General features: G+C 36.7%; 1 protein-coding gene across 4 annotated transcripts in view; it reads left to right on the top strand.

The window, feature by feature from the left end:
• SOX6 (SRY-box transcription factor 6) overlaps positions 1-25,824 on the top strand; it is a 442,494-nt gene extending 416,670 nt beyond the window's left edge. For 2 of the 4 annotated variants that reach the window (XM_065883044.1, XM_065883043.1), the window contains exons 12-14: positions 13,968-14,201; positions 16,780-16,996; positions 25,244-25,547. In XM_065883044.1, the coding sequence (XP_065739116.1) occupies positions 13,968-14,201; positions 16,780-16,996; positions 25,244-25,547 (755 nt within the window). Of the gene's footprint in view, positions 1-13,967; positions 14,202-16,779; positions 16,997-25,243 lie in introns of all 4 variants that reach the window. The other 2 variants (XM_065883041.1, XM_065883042.1) reach the window with 2 other exon arrangements.
• Positions 25,825-26,323: the final 499 nt, after the last annotated feature.

Raw genomic sequence — 26,323 nt, 5'->3', positions numbered from 1 at the left:
TGGCAATTTGGATAAAATATAGTAAATGTAAGATAGAGGCAGGCACAGGGTGCTGTGAGAGCCTAAAATACTTAGCCCAACCTGACGAACTGGGTGAGACTGTCTGGGTCAGATGATCCCTGATATGAGTCAAAGAATGAGTTGATTGCAAGATGGGGAGGAAATTCCAGGAAGAGGGAAAGCATGGACTCCTAGTATAAAGCAACATGGTATCTAGAGAACCAGAAGTAGTTCAGTATTATAAAGCAAAAAATTTCAAGTAGAGTAGCTAGAGATGAAACTGGAGACATAGTAGAGAGCCAGGTCATGGAGAGCCTTGAATACCATACTAAGGAGTTTGGACTTCATCTTTTGGGCCTTAGGGAGCCACTGAAGACTTTAATATAGGAGTGCTCTGCTCAGAATTGCATTTGTGATGGATTACCCTGGCTGAAATTAGGAAGAGGTATTTAAGTAGAGACTGGGGACTCAAAATTGGAAATAAAAATCGGCTAGAAGGCTGGTATTTAAAATAGTCCACCAGAGAGAATGAGGCCAAGGCAATTGATGAGTGATAAGGGTGGAAATGAGAGGTTGGATTTAGTAGTATCTTTGTTAACTAATCTGAGATTTGCTTCATCTTGGTTTGTGCTTCTTAATTTCATGTAGAGTCTATGGTAGTATATTGAGTTGGATGAAGCTAGAAACTGCTGAGCAACATGAATTATTTAGTCTACCAGCTTTTCACCAGCCTCTGTATTCTCCAAGGGAATCGGCTTGAATCTGAGACCTGTTCTCCTGAAAACTTAGGGAGCCAGAACCTATTTTTGTCTTATTTCCTCCACAGTGGTCTCTGGTTCAAACTTAAATAATGCCTTTTTGCCTGGACTCAACAGCTTGTAAGCCCTCTCCTGTGCATACAAATAGCAAATAGATAATAAGTAGAGTATTTGATGTTCTGTGCTACTTTCAGGTCATTAAAATAAAGAATCACATAAGTTATCTCAGTTGCCCTAGGATCTTGTAGTTGAAATAAGATAAAGGGCTCTGTTAAGCTGTCTGTGTAAAGCAAATATAACTTGAGAATTAAAAAAAAAAAAAAGTAAACATGGGCACCAAAACTGCAAGCAGGAGACCCTTGAGAACACAGCCTGGTGTATCACTGGTTAGAATTTCCTTCATTTTGCAAAGCCACGAGCCACATGCATCAGCTCACCACAAAGTCATTAAGCCTTTTTAAGCTCAGATGAAAAACATTAACAAATACCACAAAAGGCTTTAGTATAGCCCCTTTGTTCACTCACATATGGCACTTTATAACTCCTGCGCCACTCTGGTCGTGGTGTTTGTTTAAGCTGCCTCCATCAGGCTGGTCCTGAAAGAACAAAAGACATCTTGAGCAATCCTAAGCAGGAAATGGGCTAATCTAAACATGGTTTGTGACACTTTAAGTAGAATAGAAAGGGGAGGGATTGATTAGTCATTAATGTCCAATTGGCTCCATATGGATGTTGCAATAATAAAGCCTTTTTTTCAGAGCAGTAGCAGAGTTATTGAATTAGAGGTTTATGTTTCCTCAGAGCTGACCTTAGGGAATTCCCTTTTGGTTCTTCTTGTTGGTCTTTTAAAGAGAATGGAGTTTCCAATAGGGAAAAATAGAAGCCTTATCTACAATAGCACTTGCTCATAATCCTGCAACCAAGGAATGCATTAATTTAGCTTTGTTTTAGTCCCTGCTGTAATTTCACTCCTTAGTGCTTTCTTTGCATGCTCTTGCATCTTTGGACCAATTAGATAGTGGCATGAACTTCATAACTGGTAATAGGCTCCTTTAATGTGCTTAACAGTACAGGGAAATGGCATCCTTACAGGGGGAAAGCAATGTTCCAGCCAAGGAATGGTGGGCTTTGAGATTCAGAGTTATTTCATGTCACTGAATAGTGCCTGGGGTAGCTTTGGTGTAGGAGAAATGCACTAGACTTAAAGTCAGAAGACCTAGGTTCTAGATCTGGCTTTGTTCCCTAGCAATATACTAGCAGCCGGTTATTTCAGAGGCTGGTAACTCACCTTCTCTGAGCCTTGGTTTTCTCATCTATAAAGTGAAGTGAATATATTTACCCTCTTACCCATTTCGAAGGATTGTAAGGAGGATTGAGATAATGTATTTCCTGAAAGCACTTTGTAAATGTTATTGTAGGTAAAATGCCTTAGTACACTTGGTGTCTCTATTCTGGAAACTGATCTCTGGTCTAGACTAGTGAAAAACATAAACTGTTCTTTAAAATAATTACTTTGGTACTCTAATTAGTGAAATGTCCATTTCCAAATTGTCCAGCGGAATTTTTTCTTTATGTGTACACTACATATGTTTATATCTTTATCTCTATCTATCTATCTATCTATCATCTATCTATCTAATTTATTCAGTAAATTTCTTGGTATAGGTAAGTTCAATACTTGAGGTAAGTAGGGCATTTGAGGTAGGTAGGGATTAAAGAAGCTTAAAATGAAAATGTTCCTATGGCTTTCCCCTGCTGGTCAAATGAAGAATTAACACTTTAATCAAAGTACCACAGGTTATTCGTCTTTTGTTCCTGTACCTCTGGTTCCTTATTTTTCTTCTGAACCGACCTCTAGTTCAGAAGAACTGTGCATCCATATTTTGCATTTGCCGTCTTTAAATCATGACACCCATCAGTAAGTCATTCTTTGCTAACCTATCTAGCTAATCCTCTATAAAAGACACAGAGCTCAAACCATACTCTTCCACTGCTGGTATCCCTCCTTCTCTGAAGATGAACACATCAGTTCTCTAACGATTAAGATTCTCGCTCGGCCACGGAATGTATTACTGCCAAGTAAACCACTAGGATAGCCAAATCATCCATCTCTTTTATTTTCCAAGAAGAAATCAAATTTGAATTTCAAGTAGCCTTCTTATAATGAAAGTAAGTTCACATTCTGGCAGTAAGTTGGAGTGCAAAGTTAGCAGAACTTCCATAATCATAGACAGACAGCTGTCAGCCATCCCTACAACATAGTGAAGTAGACCTCTACAATATTAAGATACATTTGGTGGAATAAACTTGGTGAAAAAAATCCAACCTATGTCATATTAATAACTTCCTCCTTTCCTAATTCTTCATGTCTGCTTCTAATATTCCTTCATCTTCTACATTTTTGTTTCTGATGCACTCATGATCATTTTCTCTGTTAACTCAGATGTGTCATGTAACTCTTTCAAAATCCCACAGGAGAAAATTAACTATTCTGTTGATAGACTAAAGTAGTCTAAAATAGTGTGATTGTCAAGGACCCGATGGTGTATATTATATTTGTCTCTTTTTATTAGTAAGCAACCAATTGTAGCATTTTTTCCCCTTTTAATAATTCTTTTTGCTAAATGACTCTTTTTTTTTTTTTTTTTTGAGTTCACAATGGCCTGGATATGCCGCACACTCAGGTTTACAGAGAAAAGAATCTTTCAGAAAAATATCACTTACATTCGTTTGTTTGGTTTTCTGTTTTACTTTGGTACTTTTGTTTTTACCTTTTTTGAACTAAGCACTGAAATAGTTTTATTTTGGATAGTATCCCATTGTATGTATATACCACAGTTTGTCCATTTTCCAGTTATTTTCAGCCTTTGGTTATTCTGAATAAAAGTGCTATTATATTCTGAAAAGTTCTCATTTGTTTTGGGTAAGTATTTAGGAATGGAATTGCAGGTCATCGATGAATGTATATTTTACTTTAAAAGAAACTGCCAAGCTGTTTTCCAAAATGGTTATGCCACTTTACACTTCTACTATCAATATGTTTGAGTTCCAGTTGCTCCATATCCTTGCCAACATTTAGTGTTGTAATCCATTCTAGTGGATGCAAAATGGTATGTGGCTTTAATTGCCTTTTCCCGATGACTAATGACATGGAATGCCTTTTCATGTGCTCAATGGCCATAACTGTATCTTCTTCTGTAAAGTTTTTTTTATGAGTCTTTTTGCCTATTTTTAAATTAGATTGTTTACTTTCTGTTTTTGGTAAAAGTTCTTTATATATTCTTGATACAAGTCTTGTCAGACGTGTATTTTTCCCCAGTCTGGGCCTTAACATTTCATTTTCTTAATAATCACTTTTGATAAGCAGAGTCTTAATTTTGATAAAGTTCAATTTATTATTTTTCTTGTATATTTAGTGCTTTATCTGCCATATCTAAGAATCTTTGCTTTTACTACAAGGTCACTAAAATATTCTCCAAGATATTCCTTGAGGAGTGTTATAGTTTTTGTTTTTGTTTCAAATCATGATTCATCTCAATTAATTGTTTGGTGTAATGTGTGGTAAGAGGTCAAAGTTTACTTTTTCCCCCATATTTGTCCACTTGTCCTAGCACTGTTTGTTGAAAAAAAAAGATCATTCTTAACAGCTTAGGTCTTTATTGAAAATTGACCATATATGTGAGGAAGATTTAATTCTAGACTGTCTATTCTGTTCCACTGATCTATTTGTCTATTCTTTTTTAAAATTTTTATTGGAGTATAGTTGCTTTACAATGTTGTGTTAGTTTCTACTGTACAGCAAAGTGAATCAGCTATACGTATACATATATCCCCTCTGTTTTGGATTTCCTTCCCATTTAGGTCACCACAGAGTATTGAGTAGAGTTCCCTGTGCTATGCAGTAGGTTCTCATTAGTCATCTGTTTTATACATAGTGTATATGTGTATATATATCTATATCGATAGTGTATATATGTCAATCCCAATCTCCCAATTCATCCCACTGCCCCCGCTTTCCCCCTTGGTATCCATACGTTTGTTCTCTATGTCCGTGTCTCTATTTCTGCTTTGTAAATACGATCGTGCATTCCAATTTTTTCAGATTCCACATATATGCATTAATATAATACATTTGTTTATTCTTTTAACAATCCCACACTGTCTTTACTACTCTAGTTTTTACAATGTCACAAGGTATTTTTTACTGTAAGTCTTGAAATCAGGTAGTTTGAATCCTTCAACTTTCTTCAAGTTTGTTTTGGATGTTTTTACTGCTTTATTTTTCATATAGTTTTAAAAATCATCTTGTCGACTTCTAAAAACAGTCTTTTGCAATTTTAATAGGATTGGGTTGAATCTATAGATAAATTTGGAAAGAATTGACATCTTAACAATTATCGAGTCTTCAGATCCATGAACATACTGTATTCCTCCATTTATTTAGGTTTACTTTATTGAACTCACAAATGTTATATTGTTTTCAGTGTAGAGGTCTTGCACACTTTTTTGGTGAAATTTATTCCTAAGAATTTTATTTTCTGATGCTATTATGAATGTAAACTTAAGAAATTATTTTTTAAATCGCTGCTAGTATATAGAAGTACAGTTGATTTTTATATTTTTATATTGTATATTGCAATAATGGTAAATTTACTTTTTAGTTCTAGTAATTATTTTGCAGATTTCTTAGGATTTTCTGTGTAAACAATTATATTATCTATGAATACACATAACATTACTTATTATTTTCCATTTTGCCTGCTTTTTATTTCTTTACCTGCAGAAGAATGTTGATTAATAGTGGTAAGAGTGGACATCCCTTGCCTTGCTCTTCATCTTGGAGGAAAGCATTCAGTAGTTCACTATTAAGTATGATATCCTACAGGTTTTCCTTAAAAGTTCTTTATCAGACTGAGGAAATTCCTATCTATTATTAGTTTCCTGAGAGTTTTTATCATGAATGGGTATTGCATTTTGTCAAAACCATCTTCTGAATCTATTGTGATGATCATGTTTTTTCCCCTTTATTTTGTTAAATTACATTGCCTGATTTCAAATATTAAATTACTATTACATTTTAACTTAATTTATCCTGAGATAAATCATACTTGGTCATGTTTTATTATCCATTTTACATATTACTGGCTTTAATTTGCTAATATTTTATTAAGGATTTTTGCACTTACGTTCAAATCTCTGTCAGGGTATGATGTTACTTCATATAATGAATTTGGGAAGTATTCTTTCTTCCTCTACTTTCTTAGTTTGTGTAAGACTACTATTATTTTTTCCTTAAATGTTTGGAAGAATTTACCAGTGAAACCATTTGAGATTGGAGTTTCCTTTGTGGGAAGGTTGTTGGCTATAAATTGAATTTCTTTATTAGCTATAGGAGTATTCAGACTTCTTATGTATTCTTGAGTGAATTTTAGCAGTTTGTGTCCTTCAAGGAATTTGTTCTTTTCATCTAAGTTGTCAAATTTATTGGAATTAAGTTATTCACAGTATTTGCTTTCTATCCTTTTAAAGTGAATAGTATCTATAGTGATATCCCCTCTTTCAATCCAAATATTGGTATTTTTGTTTTCCCTTTTTGTAGATCAGTCTCACTAGGGGTTTATCAATTTTATTGATCTTTTCAAATTACCAATGTTTGGCTTTGTAAATTGTTTCCTATTCATTGATTTCTACTCTTTATCCATTCTGAAAATCTCCAATTTTAACTGGATTATTTAATTCATTTATATTTAATGTAATTATTAATTTTGATGGGATTAAGTCTTGCAATTTGCTATTTTTCTATTTGTTCCCTCAGTTTTTGGCTTTCTGTTATTACTTTTTTTCCTTTTGCTTAATTGAATCCTTTTTCTAAGCTACTATTATGAAAACTTTTTTTTTTTTAAGGCAGTTTAAGTTTCACAGTAAAACTGAGGGAAAGATAGAGATTTCCCATATACTCCCTGCCTTCACACATGCATAGCCTCTCCCATCATCAACATCCCACCAGAGTGGTACACTTGTTATAATTGATGAACCTATGTTGACACATCATAACCACTCCAAATCCATCATTTATATTAGGGTTCATTCTTGATGTTGTACATTCCTTGGGTTTGGACAAATGTAGAACATGTATCTATCATTATGGTATACAGAGTATTTTCATTGCCCCCAAAATCCTCTGTGTTCACCTATTCATCTCTCCCTCCCCTTTACAACCACTGATCTTTTTGCTGTTTCCTTCTGAATCCTCTTTTTAGTCTTCCATTTGAATTACTCTACTGGTGTTTTAGCTATACCTCTTTGTATTTTTTTAAAAATTGTTTTTTCTAGATTCGCTGTTCATTCTTAATTTGAATATCCTTACAGTTAAAATTATACTACTACTCAAGCAACATTTAACATTTACTACCTTTGTCCTTTGTGCCAGCTGTTTCTCTCACGTGTTTTACCTCTTCATATATTATAAATCCCACGATGCAATGTTGTATTTTGTATTAAATAATTCCTTGTCTTTTAAAAACATTAAACAATCAGCCGTTTATTATGAAATCCAGAGAAGAAAAACAGTTTCTTAATTTAGTCACATATTTATCATTTTCACTGCTCTTCTTTTCTTCCTATATATCTAAGTTTCCATCAGATGTTATTTCTCTTCATCTTGAATAATTTCCTTGAATGTCTCTTTTAGTCTGGGTCTGCAGGTAATGCCTTCTCTCAGCTTTTGTCTGAAAATGTATTTTACATTCATTTTTGAAGCATATGTTCATTGGATAAGACTACGTTGATTTTTTTCTTTTAGCAGTCTAATGATATTCCATAGGCTTCCAGTCTTCATTGTTTCTAATGAATAATCAGCCATAATTTGCATTATTGTTTCATTGTATATATTATGTGTCCTTTTTCTCTGGCATTTTCCCTTTGTCTTTGGTTTTCAGCAGTTTGACTAGTGTTTAGGTATGGTTTTCTTTGTATTTATTCTGCCTGCATTTGTCTGAATGTCTTGAACCTACAAGGTGATTTTTCTCACCAGATTCGGGTAATTTTCAGCCCGTGTTTCTTCACATAGTTTTCAGTCATGATTCTCTCTCCTCTCTTCCTAGAACTCCAGTTACACTTAGGACAGTATATCGTTTTACGTATTGCAAAGTCTCTGCCTACTTTTTCAGCTTTTTTTCTTTCTGTTTTTGAGACTAGCTAATTTCTTTTGATGTATTTTTAAGGTCACTGACCCTTTATTCTGCACTTGAAAATGCTATGAAGTCCATTCAGTGTATTTTCATCTCAAACACGTCTTTCAGTTCTAGAATTTCCATGTTTCATTTTATAGTTTCATTTCTCTGCTGAGTTCCCCCATTTATGCATTAATTATGATATTCTTTTCCTTTATATCCTTGAACATATTTTTAATGGCTACTTTAAAGTCCTTGTTTGCTAATTACACTGTTTGAGCCATTGCAGTTTCTTTCTGTTGATATTTTTTTTTGGGGGGGGGGTGTCTCTGGGTCACATTTTCCTGGTTGTTTGCACAACTAGTGTTTTTTTTTATTATACACTGTACAGTGTGGATTATAAATTGTAGAGACTCTGGCTTCTATTATCTTCCTCTGTTAAGAATGTTTATTTTTGTGCTAGGAGGCAGTTAAAATACTTGCTGGTCACATTGAACTTGTGGAGGCTTAGTTTTGCACTGTTAGGTAGTGACTGTTTGAGTTTTGTCTTCAGTCCTAAGATGAATCCTTAGTCTTAGCATACAGTCTTTATTCCTAAAGAGTGGTCCCTCTGGGGTTTCAGTGGAAAGCCTGAATTTTTCACAAATACTTTCTAACTTTGTAGGATTCAAATCCAAATTCTGTTTCCCTTGCAGTGGGCATCAGCTGAAATTTCTGCTCAGAGTTTTCAGATATACAGCCCTGGTTTCCACCAGAATCATTGAAGTCATCCCTATACATGTGAAGTTCAGGTGTCAGGCACTCAGAAGCCTCAAACTGTCTCTTCTGATACATTAGGCCAAGTAAGACTGACTTTCTGTTTGCATTCTAGCCACTCCATGCTACTCAGACTGGGGAGTGTCTTCATGGAAAAACTATGAAAACAGGGGGTTTACTCAGTGACATTTCTTTCTTTCTAAGATTGAATCCTCTCCAGTTTCTTCTTAATTTTGGTAGATCTCAAGTACCTTCAACTGGTTTTTTTTTCATATTTTTTCCAGCAGTTATAATTATTATCCACTTGAAAGTTAGTCTGATATACGTTATTCTGCCATTACCAGAACTGGATCCCAGAAGAGAATCTTTTGTGCTATATTTTACTTATATTACATTCATTCTGTCTGACAAAATGTAAGTTTTAATGGGCCTGTGAGGAGGTATTTATTCACCTTATTTTTCTGTATTCTTTATTGCCAATTCGCTGGTAATCATTGAGACTATTCAGTGGTAATTTCTCATTTAGCTTCCATTTTGATCTCTTGTAGAACACATTTGTTCATGTCACTACCCTGCTTTTTTATAATAAAAACCTCAAAGACTTCTTGGCTTTGAAGTCAAGGTACTTAGCAATCTTGCCCCTACTTACTTTCCGAATTTAATCTCTTGGTATTCCCCTGTTTTTTAAAAAAAAACTCAAGCCATAGCCAGATTCTTTTTATTCCCTAAAACCCTCTGTGCTTTTGTTATAACTCTGTGCCTTTATATTCACACATTCTCCAACCTAGAATGCTTTCACACTCATACCTGCTGGTAAATTCTTACTCTTCCTTTAAGATACTGCTCAAGCAGTACTTCCTCTCTGAAGCTTCTGCGTTATTCATATCTGTCCATTCCAACAACATTAATAGCTTCCCTTCTCTGCTTTCATAGTACCTTGAAATTACCCATGTTAGCACTTACACTGTTTTGTAATTTTCTATTTATGCATCTGTTTCCCACACTGGACCAAATTCCTTAAAAACAAGTCACATGTGTTATTTACCTTTGTATACTCCATCACAATGCTGGGTACATCTGAAATTTGTCAGAAGTGTTTGCTGAATTGATGCATAAATAAATGATTCCTAAGCACATTATAGAATTTGCTAGAGTTCCTCCTTAGGGAGAACTTTATATATGCACAAATCCACACAAAACGCTTACTCATTCACTCACATAACCCTTGGCATTTACCCAGAAAGGGGGCCTCTCTAGGATTAGTTCAGGACCATTGCCATAGGCTATGATGGTTAAACTGGCCTTCTTTCCAGCCCACCTGGAAAAACTCAGCTTTCTGTATTCTCTTTCAATCGTCTAAATCACAGATCCCTAAGAAAGTTTTTGCCTTGGCAGTTTCTGTTGTTTCCTCATAGACTATCTTTTTTCATCTAACTGAAAGTTTGCCTTTACACAGACTGTGATATGGGAGATGAAGGCTGAATTAAACTCAGGGAAATAGAGAGAACAGGAATTCCTGGAGTAAAGGGGACCGGTGCTTTCCCTTGTTGCCTAGTGTGGTACTGTTGACCTTCCGTTATTTAGGAATGGTGTTGCTGGTAATTAAAGACTCTTAGGCCAGCTGGAAAGCAGTAGTCTCCAAGTACATAGCTGTAGGTCTAGGCTTCTTCCAACTGCTTTCCATGAGAAGACATATTATTAACATTGAACTCACAAATGATTCCTCTGCTATTAAAAGTGAAAGAATCTGCCTCTTAGAATTATGAGCAATTCTCTAGGATAACTCTGGATTCTGACACAGAGCATTGGCTACTTTAGAATGAATTGCCTCCCCGCCCCCGCCCTTTTAACTTGATGTTATTTCTGAAAATAAATGAGCAGCATGAAGTCACATTTGATATGTAGATTCTTAAGTTAATTATAGCAGAAAGTCAATTTTAGGCTTCAAATATTCAGATTAATAGCATACCTTTTAAAAATGATTCTATATTATTATATAGAGTTTTCCTTATCTGTTTAAAAGGGATTTCCTAAAATACAATCTCTTTTTAAATTTCTGAGTTTATACACATATATACAGGCATATGTATTTTTATTGCTATAACAATAATTCCCTCACCAGTTTGTTTCATGAAGCAGTTTTGGGAAGTTAAGGGACACTTTCTAAATATTCTTTTGATGTTAGGACCCCTTTATATTTTCTTAAAAATTCTGACTCTGATCATATATCAGATCCAATTTAAAAGTAGTTTCAAAACTTTTGATCTCTCTGGATAAGTCTCTTCTTCTTCCTAAATCTTGGTTCATTAATACAACATTTCTAGTTTTAACTTGGAATGTCCCATTCATTTTGCAGTTGACTCTGCTTGGGAGAGAGAAAAGGAGACAAGAAAAAAAAGATGTGCATACACCCTGGTGTTTTCTATTTTCCCTTTCTTAATTCACATTTTTATACTATGTACTGTGCTTGAATTTCTCAATTTCTGTGTCAGTCAGTGTCATGTAAATAATATGTACTATGGGAGGACAGACAAGGTCAGTGTAGGACAGTTGGTAGGGTGGGACCTGAAGTCTATACCTTAGAGAGGGTGGAATTTAGTCAGGTAGAAGTGAGTAGGAAGGATATGTTAAGACTACAGTATGGAATGAGAGGGAGAGAGATTGGGTTAGGTTTGGACATGTCTGGGAGTATCAATTGGTATGGTGTAGAAGATCTACTAAAACCAGAGTCTAAAAATCTACGATGATCAGTCTGTAGGAGATTAAAACTGCCTGTTAACAATGAAATACATCTTGTAAGTGAATAAATAAATGGAAGCTGGCTATTTGGTGTTGCTAGAGTTGAAGAAAAGCTATGACAGTAAAAGCAGATCTCAAATGTTAATCACCTGTAGCATAGTAGTTAACTTAGAATAATATTGAAATGTTTTTGCATCTGACAGTCTCCACAAGCCTGTCTCCTTTTATATGTATGCATGCAAGTATATAAATTGCTGAATTCATGTCAGTTGTAAAGTAATAGCACTGAGGGCATCATAAATTACTATGGTGATCCTCAGGAGAAGACACTGTCGTATCTGAATGAGTGTTTCACTTCCAGAGTAATGTATGCCTTCATCTGGCCCAGCAGTCAGCATATTGCCCTGTGTTGATGGATATTGTCAGCTGGAAGCTACACTACATTTCACTGCACAATAAACATGGCTGTCAAACCCATATAAAGTGAAATCAATTTATCCTGTATGGTCAGTGCATTTTAAATGAAATTAATGTACTGTGGGTATGGTGGCGAAAAGGTAGCATATTAGTTATGCATCTTGGGATCTGAGACTTTTCATGTAAGGGATCATTCTGTCTAGTCGGCCTAAAAGAAAGGCTGTTTATAAAATATTTTATTTTGCATGGTCTTCAGAAAGGGGCCCCTCTGCCCTTCCTCATATTTAGAAAAGAATTGACAGTGTTAGCCAGTTCAGCCCTTTTATTCTGTCTTTTGTTTGCAATAAATGATGACCATATTTGCCAAATAATAGTGTACTTTAATGTTCTAATTTATTCCTAGCTCTGACACAAACAAATTTCTACTTCATCAAGGTAACTAGAAATAGAGTAGAAGGGCAGAGATGGATTGGATCATGTTGTTCCTGTATAATCACTCCACTGAGCTGAAAGGATTTACTTTTTCCAAAATGTAGAGATGTAGGTTTTAATGCATATTTTGCTTCTAAACTTTTGGGAGTAGGCTTTCCTGTTTATGCAGTAGAAGCCCTGGCTGAGGCCATCAGTCCAACTTTACATTTAACTATAGGGGTTCTCAATCTATAGGGAGATATATAGTAGTTGCCACCTGCAAAGCACCCATCAGTGTATCATGCTGGTAGGGGGTATGAAAGCAAGCAAGAGCTATGTTCATTCATTGATTCATTTATTCAACCATTCATTAATTGAATGTATTTTACTAACTGAAACTCTGGATGCCATGTGCTTTATTGGAACCTAGGGATACAGCAGTGAAGGAGAGCCAGTTCCTGCCATATCCTCAAGAAGGTTTCAATCTAGTAGGTTACTATGGTCACTTCTTTGGAAACTATAAAATATCAGGAATTTAGACTTAGTTTCATAGGGGATGTTAAAGAACTACGCTCACACAGCAGAAAAATATATCAGAACCCTTGAAATGACTGCCTTTTAGTCTACTAGTTTTGCATATGAGTTGAAAACTGAACAGTCCTTTACTTAATAAGTATTTGAGTATCTATTACATGGAAAATCCTGGGGATACAAAAATGAGTGCAACATAAACACTAACTTTAGGGGTCTCATATTCCTGGGGATGGAATGGAAATATTAGAGAGAGATAGCCACATAAGCAAGTAATTTCTTTGGAGCATGTAACATTAAAAGAAAGAGGAATGAATGCATCCTGGTAGGCATCATTGCAAATGCCCTTCCTTTGGCTTGAATTACCCTTCCCATCGTCTTTACTGCCCGCCCCCATTCACGTGCTAATTCCTATTCATCCTCCAAGACTCAGCTTAGATGTCACCTCTCCTAGGAGGCATTAGCTCACTGTCCTGTCTGCTGGCACCCTCTTGATGCCCTGTTTACTTCAGTATTAGAGCACTTACCATACACTCTGTTACAATTGTCTGTTTGGGGTCTGTCTCCTCCCTGAACTGTGAGCTCCTTTAAAAGCAGGTGCTGTTTCATTCACTTTTGTATACCTAGCACCTGGCATAAAGCCTAACTCATAGTAATTGCTCAGTTAATAGTTATCATTGAATTACTGATTAATTCATGCAACACACAACATTTGAATAGGCCTTAAAGAATGAGTGGGATTTCGCATGAAGAAGTAGGAGAAGGGGCTTCCAGGCAGTGAGGGGAGCACCGGCCAAGGCACAGTATTGCGAAAGAGAGTTCTGTTGGGGCTAAGAGATAGTTTGAAGTGGCTACAGTGTTTGGCAAATGAGGCTAAAATGATAGTAAGAGCCTGCTTTGAAGGGAGAAATCACGCAGGAAAGGTTACCTGGAATTGATTGTGGTAAAAATGTACTAGGTATATAAAAACATGCAAAATTAATTCTGCCCAGTGTGTCTTTGAGGCCTACCTCAGAAGAGCCTGTAGAACTGTCATCTAAAACTGTCTTCTGCTTCCAAGAGTTCATTTAAAAAGAAGAGAAGGGCCTAGGGAAAACAGCTGAAACAGGTGGCCAGCTATGTTAACAGTCTCCAGATAATAATGCTTTGCACCCATCTTGTTCTTCCTGCCCTGACATTACAGGAAGTAAAGCAATGAATGGCTCTGCAGCTAAACTACAGCAGTATTATTGTTGGCCAACAGGAGGTGCCACTGTGGCTGAAGCACGAGTCTACAGGGATGCCCGTGGCCGGGCCAGCAGTGAGCCACACATCAAGCGACCAATGAATGCATTCATGGTTTGGGCCAAGGATGAGAGGAGGAAAATCCTTCAGGCCTTTCCTGACATGCATAACTCCAACATTAGCAAAATCTTAGGTGAGTGCAGCCGCTGATGCTGATCTTCTAACGACTGGAAAGAAGGGGCCTAATGTGACACCTGAGGGAGACTGTGGTTTGCGGAAGTTAGGTGGAGCTCAGCAAGCTGCCCCAGGAGACTGTCATCATCTCTGCATTTCCCACCCTGCACCGGAGCCTTTAGGTTTAGGAGTTAGTACATCCACCAGGTGCCAGGGCAGGACTGACTAAACAGTTGTTTTAGAGACAAAACTATCTATTGTATGTGTTAATAGGGCAACTCTGAGAGGTCACTGCAAAATAAGAATCATGGAGACAAGCTTTATCTCCTTTTCTTAATTCAGTCTTTTAAAATTCGTAAGTTGCTGTGAAACGCTGGGAACACTCATAGACCCTACAGTTTTCTGCTTTAGAATTCTTGGGCTCATATGTCCCTCTGAAAGAACTCACCGAGGGCTAGGGGTGAGCCCCCAAATAGTGTGAAATTTATGGAGTGTAGAACAGTGCCTCTAATGATAACTTTAAAACTTGTAAAATAAAACTACATTTACTTTAATAAGATATGACTAGTTCAAATTTCATAGCAGTGAGTTGAACACAGAGACCACAGGGCAGAGGCCCATTTTGTGGTAACTTGCCAGAGTGATTCTCCCGTTTCTCCGGATTAAACTCAAGCCTTGTTCTATTAGTGTAAAGCTTGCCTAGTGCAGATTATACAGTTTGGAACTATTGTGCTTAACATATTGAACGTATTTTATTCAACATGCAGCATTACAGTCAACATGTTTCCTCTTTAAAAAGAAAAAACACAGAAGGCACTGTTCTATTTAAGCTGTCATGATGTGACAAAATCTCAAAAGCAGCCGTTTAAGAAGCCGAAAAACATTAGAGACTTAAACTGTGGTTTTCATTTTTTAAATGTTTTGTTCAAAAGCAATAAATATTTAACCTGAGTAAATATCAGTGATCTGGACATACACAAATACACATGTTTTATCACTGTATAAATAATTTAACTTGATTCTGAGACATTTTGAGGCAGCGACCCCTAAGAAAATCTTAAAGATACGTAAGATCAAATAGTGTTGAAATGTTAAAATACAAGTTTTTCCTTTTTTTTTTTGACTTTTGAATTTCAAGATGGATACTAACTGTTATTACAGTTAAGTGGGGTTTTATTTTTAGAGTTTCAGAGATATACATAGGGGCATTATTCTTATAAATTTAAATACCTTTCAAACCAAAATGGTCCTAATATATATATTAAAATTTTTTCTAATTAATAGACACTCAAAAGAAAGTCATTATTTCCCTGTCCCTAAATTTTGATATCTAACTTGGAAATTTCCCCCTTTTTGGCCATTTTATTAGCAGTATGAGTAAGTTCTCCAATGGGCACAGAACCTCTCTGTTTCCATTTTGGCATCGGTGGGGAATCTATATTATTGGTGTGCATTCGTGAAAAAATTAAGAGTATAGTAAGTATATTCATTAAAATGTAAACTTTTAAGCACAGGAATTTTAAGAGCACCAAAAACCTTAACTGGGACTCTAAGCTGCTGGGAGCCAGCCGAACACAGAGAAGCCTGTCCGTGTAGACTCTCTACACAATTTTTGCACAACAATCAGGAAAAACAGGAATGGATGTGCTATTAAAACAGACCAGGATATTGCTGGCTGCATAGAATATTTGTACAACTTTTCCATTTGTTTATGTATGAAAAATCTCCACTGAAGAATAGCTGACATCCAGTCAGCACAGCTGTTACCGCTTTATTCACCAGCGAGACACAAAAATGCAATTTGATACACGTAAAAAAACACATCCCTTCTTCGTCAAGTGTTTAGATAATTCTCTATAAACAATATTAGAGAAGTGAATACTTTTCCTTCTTCCTGTATAAACCATATTAAAAATTTTTGTACTTTCATTGGTATGGCTTTGAATGAATGTTTATAGTACTTGAAAATGGTATATATGTATATATATATATATATATATATATATATATATATATAATTCCACTGGACCTTCCGGTTCTAAAGCTATAACTTCTTAAGTAGAGTGTAGACTTTTAATTACCCTAGGCCAGGGGATACAGTGTGCACCTTAGGTTTTTATATTTGGAAGAATATCAACATCTAACATCTTATCAAAGGACAGCTTCACTAAAGATGCTTGGAGTGTGGGAGATGTTTGAATTTCTGGAACCAAGAGAGTTTTTCCTGAGAATTCTGTCATACTCCAAAGTATACTTAAGAAGTCTAGGTTTTTAACCCTAGGCAGATGGATGGGGAAACAACCTTGGTGTAGGAGACGATCTTAAGAAGCAAAGACGTGTTTTAAAACAATATACTTATGGTAGCATCAGCTTTAAGTTATTGAGGGAAATAATATAATAAATGTATCACATCCAAATTATTCTTTGCTCTATAGTCTAAAACACTAGTTGTGTGGCTTGATGGTATGTGGTAATTAATAGGAGCTACGCAGAGCACGGGTGAGTGAAGTGGTGGGAAGGTATATCTAGTTATTTGCCAGGAGTATGTTGTATGTTGCCTTGACCACTTGGGTACTTAAGGCTATTTTTATGTCTAGGGTCTCGCTGGAAATCCATGTCCAACCAAGAGAAGCAACCATATTATGAGGAGCAGGCCCGGCTAAGCAAGATCCACTTAGAGAAGTACCCGAACTATAAATACAAACCTCGACCGAAACGCACCTGCATTGTTGATGGCAAAAAGCTCCGGATTGGGGAGTATAAGCAACTGATGAGATCTCGGAGACAGGAGATGAGGCAGTTCTTTACCGTGGGGTAAGTGTTCCTGCATTTAACCACCTGGGCTTTCCTGCGGTAAGAAACCACAGGATGGCAACTGGCAGTGTTTTGGGGAAGGAGATTAGGGAAGGGAAGAGGTTGTGACATACCGAAGGGGCCTGTCACAAGCGCACAGCCTTGCAGCATGGCTTCTGCTCAAATCAAAACAAACAGGCAACAGATCACTCCCAACTGATAACCCCTTTCATTGTCTCTCAAACTAACCTAGGATGTCCAGTGCCCACACACAAAGTTTCTGGTAGTTTATTTAAGCAGACACACAGGGAGAAAAAAAGAGTAAAAACTAACCTTAAGAAATCCCCAGAAGCTTTCTAGCTTCTCTGGGTGGTGCTTCTGACTCTAATCACAATAGCTGCTTTTGTTGTGGGATTTACCACAAGATAATTGGCCTTGACATTGGTTAGAGGACCTCATTTTTGGCATAAGATCCAGAACTCCTGTTGCAGTAAATTATTCTGTGGTAGAAGCAGTAACAATGTGGATTTTCTTGCTTAAATCAGAAACTAGACATGTTTTTGATATCTTCAAGTCTGATTTCATGTCATTTTGTTTAAAAATTAGGTAATAGATTTCTGGTATAAATTTCCACTTGGCTGACTGGCTGTCTGCACTCGAAAGAGGCCTCTTGTAACCACAGTGGTCAGCAGAGCGGGGTGCAGATGTCTGTAGGTTCCAGCACACTCAGACCTAGCAGCACAGGGGTGGCAAACCAGAGGGCCGTCTGGAGGCAGTGGCCTGAGGCAGCTGGCATCAGACTGGGGAGACACTTGGGAAAGGGCTTGAGAGAGAGAAGTGGAGGAAGCAAAAAGGAAGCTGTGTTCACTGTTAACTGGAAGGGGAATTGAGGAGCTGTGCTGTGCCAGGGAAACAAGAAAGCTTCACTTGGAGGTGAAGAAAAGAGATGCCTTAAAGGAGGAGTAAAGAACCATTTATTTTTAAGGGCACTCAGAAAATAACCTTATGAAACACAAGGCTGGTTTCAGAAGCATGTGTTTAAAAACATACAACTAATTTGGAAAAGTAAATAGTCAGAATACAAAAAAAAAAAAAAAAGGCCAATGAGAGCAGTCTGGGTCACTATACAATACACTAGAGTGTTCTGGGGAGGAGCATCGGCTTCTGCGTTTGACCACTGAGTTTGAGACGCTGTGCGACCTATTTGGGCAAGTTATTTAACTTTTCTAAGCTTCTGTTTTCTCATGTGTGAAGTGAAACGAATAATAGTACCTATCTCATACGATTGTTGAGAGGATTCAATGAGGCAGTGCTTTTAAAAGTACTTTGTATAATGCTTAGTACAATATCAATAAAGGTGAATTCCTGTCATTATTATTACTATTAAATATGGATTTGCTATCAGAGTAAAACTATATTTTATATCACACTAGATAATCAATGAATTTCTTTACACTATGGCAGAAACTTTTCGAGGTAAAGTGAGGCTTAAATCACTTTGTTATTTGAGGATCCCAGTGTATTAACAGCTGAAGACATGCCAAAATAGGATATCAAATTCTTCTGTATTACAAATGTTTGCATTTTAAAAAGTAATGCCTTTAACACCAAAAGTACAATACAATATAATTGGGCTACTCACATGCTAATTAGAGAATTTATGAAATATACCAAGTCACAGTGTACTCTAGGAAGTATAGTTGTAGGTAACAAAATATAAATTTAAGACTGTGTAATGTCTTCTTTTAATCCTGTTAGTCTATCTCTGAAAAGGTATATAGTCTCTTTTGAGCGGAGAATCAAAAGTTTAAATTTGAGATGTTTTGTCATTCCCACCCTTCTCTCAGTCATGTCCCCTGTGTTGCATAGTGGGTCTCTTTTGTCATAGTCTGGAAGATTATCAAAGGTACCATTTTAGTTCCCTGATAACTTATTTGAAAATATGAGATGCAGTAATTCTATTTAATTTAAGTCCTCTTTACCAAAGGGAACATTGATACCAGCTCTGGACCGAAATACCTCAACACATAACAATGCATGTAAAATGAAACTCTAAAACAACTCAACAGCATCTACCACTTATTGAATGCCTACTGTATACGAGGTGTTTTAGGTATACAAAGTATATAATCCTCTAAATAAGATAAAGAAATGGAGGCTTCAAGAGGTCCTATGGCTACTGAAAGGGGAGCAAGAGCAAAGGATTAAGTCAGGTCTCTGCCTCTGTCATGCCAAATGACTGAGGAATTGTCTTCACAACATTGCTTCAAAATATGCCTCAGAGTCCTATTCTGCACAGTTGTGAGTATGACTGGGCCATTTGAGGAAAAGCTCCTAGAACCTAGAGAAAATAAGGTCTTTTGTTGTGGTATACAGTAGCATAAAAGGAGCTTTGAAATTTAGAGACTAAGGATTCTGACGGCGTAGAGGTCCTTTGTGGAAGGCTCATTTTAGACTGTGGAATAGGGCTATGGATGTGCAGGCAATGGCCAGAATATCTTACTCTTAAATCTCCAGTGCTGAGTATTCTCCTCTGCCCAGTTTTGATAATACTTGCTACATAAAGCCAGGTATTATTGCCACTTAAGGATTCGTATTTTCTTTTAAGTAGTTGTATTTGATAGATTATTAACTCCCTGGGATTCATCTTTGCAAACTGATCTTCATTAGATACGAGGTTATTTACAAGAGGGAAAGACAAACAAGAAATTCAAAGATTGCTGTTGACTTCTTGAGGGAACGGGGGTGAGATCAATTTTTATAGCTGATTTTGAAAAGACGTGCATAACTTTCAAGCCAATAAAATTACATATATTGTTCAACATTGTCATACATTTTACTGATGATACAACTGGAAATTCAGTGAGTTAGGTTTTTTTTTTTACTTAGCTATTATGAAATGAATTTATCAATATATGAAATGGAGTAATATTAGCTCTAACCTTGGATTTAACCCCTTCAATTGATAGGTTAAGTATCAGAGTTCTGTAATAATCCTGATAGGAGTACTATTAATGTTAAATGATACTTACTAGGGTACATATAGCTACAACATTGTATTTTCCCAAAGAACTATGGCTAAATGTAATGTATTTCCAATTTATTTGAAGCGTATTCAGTAATTTATGTGTGAGCTAATAGAGAATTATGCAGATACTAAAAACTATTAAAATTTGGGGCTACTTTTTGAGTAACAATAATGGTAAATTATTGAATACTTACTTATACTGAGTGAATTATACAGATTATTGCAGATACAACAAACTTACAAGATAGGCACTATCATCTTCTCTATGAGGTTGAAAAACACAATATTCAGAGATGTTAAATAATTTGTCCAAGTCCACACAGCTAGTAAATAGCAGAGCTGAGATTTAGACCAGGCTTATGTGACACCTTATATTTCCTTTTCACCCTTACACATACCTCTCAATTAGAGCCTACAGATTTCTTAGAAGCCGTATAGTGTAGTGGTTAAGAATGTCAATTCTGGAGCCAGACTGTTCTGGCTCAAATACTAGCTCTGCTTCTTCCTGGCTCTGGGAACTAGTGCATAGCAATTCTTATTCCTCTGAACTCTCCACTTGCCCTTGGGAAACTTATTTAAACTCTGTGTACCTCAGTTTCCTCATATGTAAAATGGGGATGACAGTAATACCTACAACATCAGACCTTTCTGAAGATTGAATAACTTAATGTATCTAAAGTGCTTGGAACAATGTCTGGCATATAGTAAGTCCCAAATTAGAGTAAATATTATTATCCTAGAGAAATGATGCTATGTGTCAGGTATATATTTCATATTATAAAGAATTATGTTCTCCTGCATTGTGGTATAAGTGATTTGAACATTTGCCATTTGGATCTTAATCTCAAAGAGGTTGAATAAAACCTATAAGATACTTACAAATTTAACTGAGTAGCATAGACTAGACATGCTGTTTTTAGCATTGTCCTCCTGTAGAGAAAGCCAGATTAGAATCTCTAATGGGTAATGTAAAAAGATGTGCAACTTATAGGTTTAATCTCCTAATGAAGCAAACTTCATTGCCTTCATTTATAGATACTGTAAAGGATCAGCAAACAGGAGCTTTGACAACATAAATAAATAGTTCCATTGCAATTGGCAAAGCTAGACTGTACTCCAGGACTCTTCTTGTGATTTGGAAACCATGCAGCAATGCTGGCCTCTATCAGGAACAGCTCAAACTCTTTACTTGGGCTGGGAGGGAGGGTTCTTAGCCATCTCTCCTCATATCAGCTGCATGCGTGTACTTTTACAAATATCTACAACTTTTGTTTTGATGTGCACATTCATTATTTGTAAAGTCCAATGCTTGCCAGCTATCCCTGTTTGTGAAATCTGCAGTGTTTGAATTTTGACTTTGCAGTTGATCTGTAAAGGAAGGAAAAATGCTTTTTAGGAAAGTAACTTCCTATAGACAAATATTGAGCCTGCTGGCCAGATTTTCCATTTTGTTAATTGATTAGTCAGTCAGTTGGTAAGGGCCTATTTGAAACCAGCTGTGTGCCTAGCACTGTAGTAAATTAATATAGTACATGAGGCATTAATTCTGTCCACAGTGAGCTTTCAGAGAATGCTAAAGTCAGAGAGTCCAGACATATACGTGAATAGGTTAGCAGATAATAGTTTGTTATACACACATGCACACACAGAATACATTGCGTCGTGCTCCACATAATGTATAATGGGATACTAATTTTGATTATATAGACAAGAGCAAGTAAAGCTCTGAGGGAGGGAGATTACTATGCATTAGGGCCACGCGTAGGCCATTCTTGAGGAAGGGGACTTGAGGTTTGGGTAGGGTCAGGCTGGTGGAAAGTACAGGTAAAGATTCCTAGTTTAGCATGAAGGAGAGCATGAACACATGGGGGAAATGTGAAAATGTTCAAAAATAAATAAGGAGGCTATCCTAGGAATTTTTTCTGGCAGTAAGAAAAGTAAAATATGTAGGGTGGAATACTATTTTGGAAACCCCTGAAAGCCAGATTTCTTCAATTATAATTACCTATGCTCACTTAATTTTTTTAGTCTCTTTTTATGCTGATAATGACAATGAGAGCAAGACCAACATGACCGTTAGCTTATGATTCTGCACCCACAGAATCAGTGGTCACATAGAAGGGGCCTCAGAAGTCATATCCTTCAAATAGCCAGCCATTGTAGGAGTCCTTTCTAAGTTTAGCTTGAACTCTTTCTTTGAGGGCTAGAGAGCTCACCACTTTCCAAGGGAGCTAGTTTCTTTGTGGAACACCTCCTAATGCTAGAAAGTTCTTTCTTCTTAAGTAGGCCATACTCTGCCTTTCTGCTACTTTGTAGATAGGTTCTGATCCTCTTCTTTGGTCACTTCTGGAACAAATCTCTTCCTTTTTTGTGAAGAAAATCATTCAAGCATTTAAAGATGATTATATTCATATTCCTTCTCCACTACCCTCTCTCTCATATATCTAAGCTCATTATATCTTTTCTTTTGTAGAACAGGTTACCCAGACTTTTCATTTGTTTTCCTTCTCATTCACTAGTTCATTCTCTCATTCCATGTATTCAACAGATTTTTGTTGAGTGCTTCCTATGTCCCAGGCACTGCTTAAGCTCTGGGACTACATCAGTGAAAAATCCTATCTTCATGAAGCTTCCATTCTAGTGGGGGATGTCAGACAATGAATGAGTAAATGAATGAATAAATAAATAAATATCAAATAATAATAAATGCCTTAGAACAAACTAAAGGAGGGAAAGGGGTAGGGAGTTTTAGAGGATGGATTGCAATTTTAAACTGAGTGGCTATAGAAAACCTCACTGAGAAGATTAACTTGAGCAAAGACCTGAGGAGGTAAGGGAGCTAGCCATGCAGATATCTGGGAGAACTAGGCAGATATAGGATTGAGGATTGGCCCCAGCAGTCAGAAAGATGAAGTAATCATTAACCAAGATCTGAAAGGCCATGAGAGGAGCCCAGTACATGGGAGAATGATCAGGAGTTCAGTTTTGCACCTTTATTTATCTCTCAGGCTTATTGTGAGGATTAAAGGAGATAATGTGGAAACATCTAAGCATTGTCCATAGCACATAATAAGAGGTCAATTCAAATTTATTTAATATATATAGATATTTTGATTTTAAAATACTGCAAAAAAATGACCATCTATTCTTTGCAAAAAGAAAATGTCCTTCATGAAAAGAAAATGTATCATTTGATAGTTTGCATATGGTATGTAGAATTTATATTATAGATTAGCTCACCATATTGGGAAATCTGTAAAATGGGTTAATAGTGCAGTAAAAGTTTTCACTCGACACTCATTACGTGATTAAGGCAAAAATATTTTTATTGCAATTATCCAAATTCAGTAAAATATTTAATGAGGCTCTTACTGCCTTGGATAGGTTAGCATAAAATTTAATTTGTGTTAATTTGCCCAAAACTTAGGAAGCAAGAAGTATACTGTTTTTAGAATTTGATTCTATGAAAGCAAAAACAGTATCTTATCAGATGTTTCTATACATAGATTTAGATTCCTCTATCATCTTCTTTGGGGCAATCAAAAAAATAACCACGAGCATCATAGAAAATGCATCAATATCAGGCACGTAGTATCAACTGGATACCTACAGGCTCTATAGAAGTCAGGAATTTTTATGGGATATAGTGAGCATAGTGTATCTGTATATTGAATATCTAGGAAGGAAAGAGTGATGGAATTCAAGTCGGGTGACCTAGGTTCAAATCCCAGCAGTGCTGATTATTGAATGCAGGACCTTAAGCAAGGCCTCATTTTCTTCATCTGAAGACTGGGCATAATGATACCTCATGGGGTTGCCTTGTTAACTGAATGAGGTAATACATATGTAAATATTTATATATTACGTTAGTCAAAGGTTAAGGCATCATTATTATACCTCCTAGTGTTTGAAAGAGGTTGTTAAAAATAGCATTATCAGATATCCCACAGTGTGATTCTAGGCCATTTCCATCATTTCTCCTTCTACCAGGCTGGAAGGCATGCAGACATTTTTGAGAAGTTATGCTCCTTCAGGACGTGTCAAAGGATAGCTGGTAACTAAGCTAGCTCTTCACAAATACAGCGTATTTTGCTTTTAGATTGAGGTGGATAGAAGTTTCGATGTAGGGGGGTCAATAAGAATGCTTCAAGTGATGGACTGACCTGAGGCCAAGTATTAACAGGTGGAAGGACTCTCCAGGACTTCCCTGACCCCAGCTTTTATAAATAAATGGAAACTGAGGCTCAGAAAAGAGAGTTACAATGACATTTTGAGGTGAATTAATAATACTGTACATAGAGATTGAGAAACACTTGGTGAATATTGCATCCGTGAGAATATTGTTTCAGTCCTAGTCTTTGAGCTAGGCAGTAGGACTTCCATTCTTTCAACCAGTTACAATGCCTCAAGGGAAACTGAGAGACAGATAGCCATGTCTCCCTGCAGAGGGAGAGACTGCCCTTTGTAAAGGGTCTGGTAAGTTTATTTGAACTAGAGTGTCATGACGACAGACTGAGCTGGTGTGACCATGCCCTGGCACCCGCTGGGATCTAGGATGAGACAGCATGTTATTCTGTTAAGTGGTGGAGCTTTCACTGTTCTTCACTCCTGACTCCTCCAACCCCAGCTCCAGCCCAGGGCCACAGGACTAACGACATCCAAGATGATCCTTTCATAATTAGGAAGTAGAAGCTTCAAGGAGCTTCCCTACAAGTTCAGCCGCGGAAATAAGTAGACATTTACAAGGATACCAAATACACGCTTTGCCGAATCTGACTTTGGGATATACCGGATCCTTTCTCATCTTGATCTTTCCTTTGTACAGTTCTCAGACCAAGGTGAAGACACAAACCTGCTTAACTGTATCATTACAGTATGTCTCATATTTACCAGCCTATTTTTTGGTCATGTCCTGGGAGATCTTAAAAAATGATCTCACATGTGACTTTGTGGAATTAACTATAGTATATGTTCCAAATGCCAAGGGGTTATCAGAGCTTTGCTTTCATGTTGCAAAGCCATGGAGGAATTGCTCCATTGTTGCTTAACACCAATCACATCATCAGGGAGATTTGCAGGACTCCTCCAGGAAACACCTTTGTCCCATTTTGTCATTTGCTTAGAGTTTCAAACAGAGCCCCCTTTTAGAATGCGTGAGGGGTGAATTCCGATGCCACACGGAAGAACATACGTATATAGATATTTCCCTCTGTTTTATTTTATTTTTTGCATCTATACAGGCAGCAGCCTCAGATTCCAATCACCACAGGAACAGGTGTTGTGTATCCTGGTGCTATTACTATGGCAACTACCACACCATCACCTCAGATGACATCTGACTGCTCTAGCACCTCCGCCAGTCCAGAGCCCAGCCTCCCGGTCATCCAGAGCACTTATGGTATGAAGACAGACGGCGGAAGCCTAGCTGGAAATGAAATGATTAATGGAGAGGATGAGATGGAAATGTATGACGACTATGAAGATGATCCCAAATCAGACTATAGCAGTGAAAATGAAGCCCCGGAAGCTGTCAGTGCCAACTGAGGAGTGTTTGTTTGCTGAATTAAAATACTCTGACATTTCACCTCCCCTCCCCCAACAGAAAAGTTCTTAAAGAGCCCGCATGCATTTGTGGCTCCACAATTACATCAGCAGAATGGTCTTAATTGTTTCGTAAAGCGTGAGACAGATTAAGTTTTCCCAGATTTTTCATGAACTTGAGTTTTTTGTCGTTATTGTTATTGTTGTTGTTGTTTTTTAATTTAGGTGAAGACATATTAAATATGAGACACCAGGACTTGAAAACTTATCTCAACCCATAGCTGTCTTACAAGTCTTATATTTTGTCTTACTTTTTTTCTTTTGGATGTCGATAAAGGTTTAAGTTACTGTTTTAGATGGGGTTAAACATTCTCACTCAGGTATGCTGTGCCAGCCTACAAGTTGTGAATGTGTTTTTATTCTGAATTATTTTAGAAAACAACTGAGAATTTCATTTTGTGAAACAGAACAAGTCCACAGCGTGTGCAGCTGCATGTAGAGCATATTCAAAAGGCCTCAGAATTCCATTTTTCCATGTGTAGAGTTAAACTTTGAATGTGCCAAACTTTTTCATAACTTTTGAATCTTAATATTTTGAAAGTCTTAAAGGAGACACTGCAAAGTCTTAGACAATCTTTGGCATCTTAAAATAAAATAGCAAACCACACTTTTTTTTTTTCAGAAAATGGTGAAGTACTCAGGAATCTGGAGACAAGATATTGTAAGGAATGAACAAGGTTGCCACAGTGCATGTACCCAATTGTGTTTGCCTCTTGACG

Source organism: Phocoena phocoena, chromosome 8, assembly GCF_963924675.1.
Source record: "Phocoena phocoena chromosome 8, mPhoPho1.1, whole genome shotgun sequence".
Lineage (NCBI taxonomy): Eukaryota > Metazoa > Chordata > Mammalia > Artiodactyla > Phocoenidae > Phocoena > Phocoena phocoena.
Note: the sequence above shows the minus strand (reverse complement) of the source record. Positions and strands in the feature narration are given on the sequence as shown.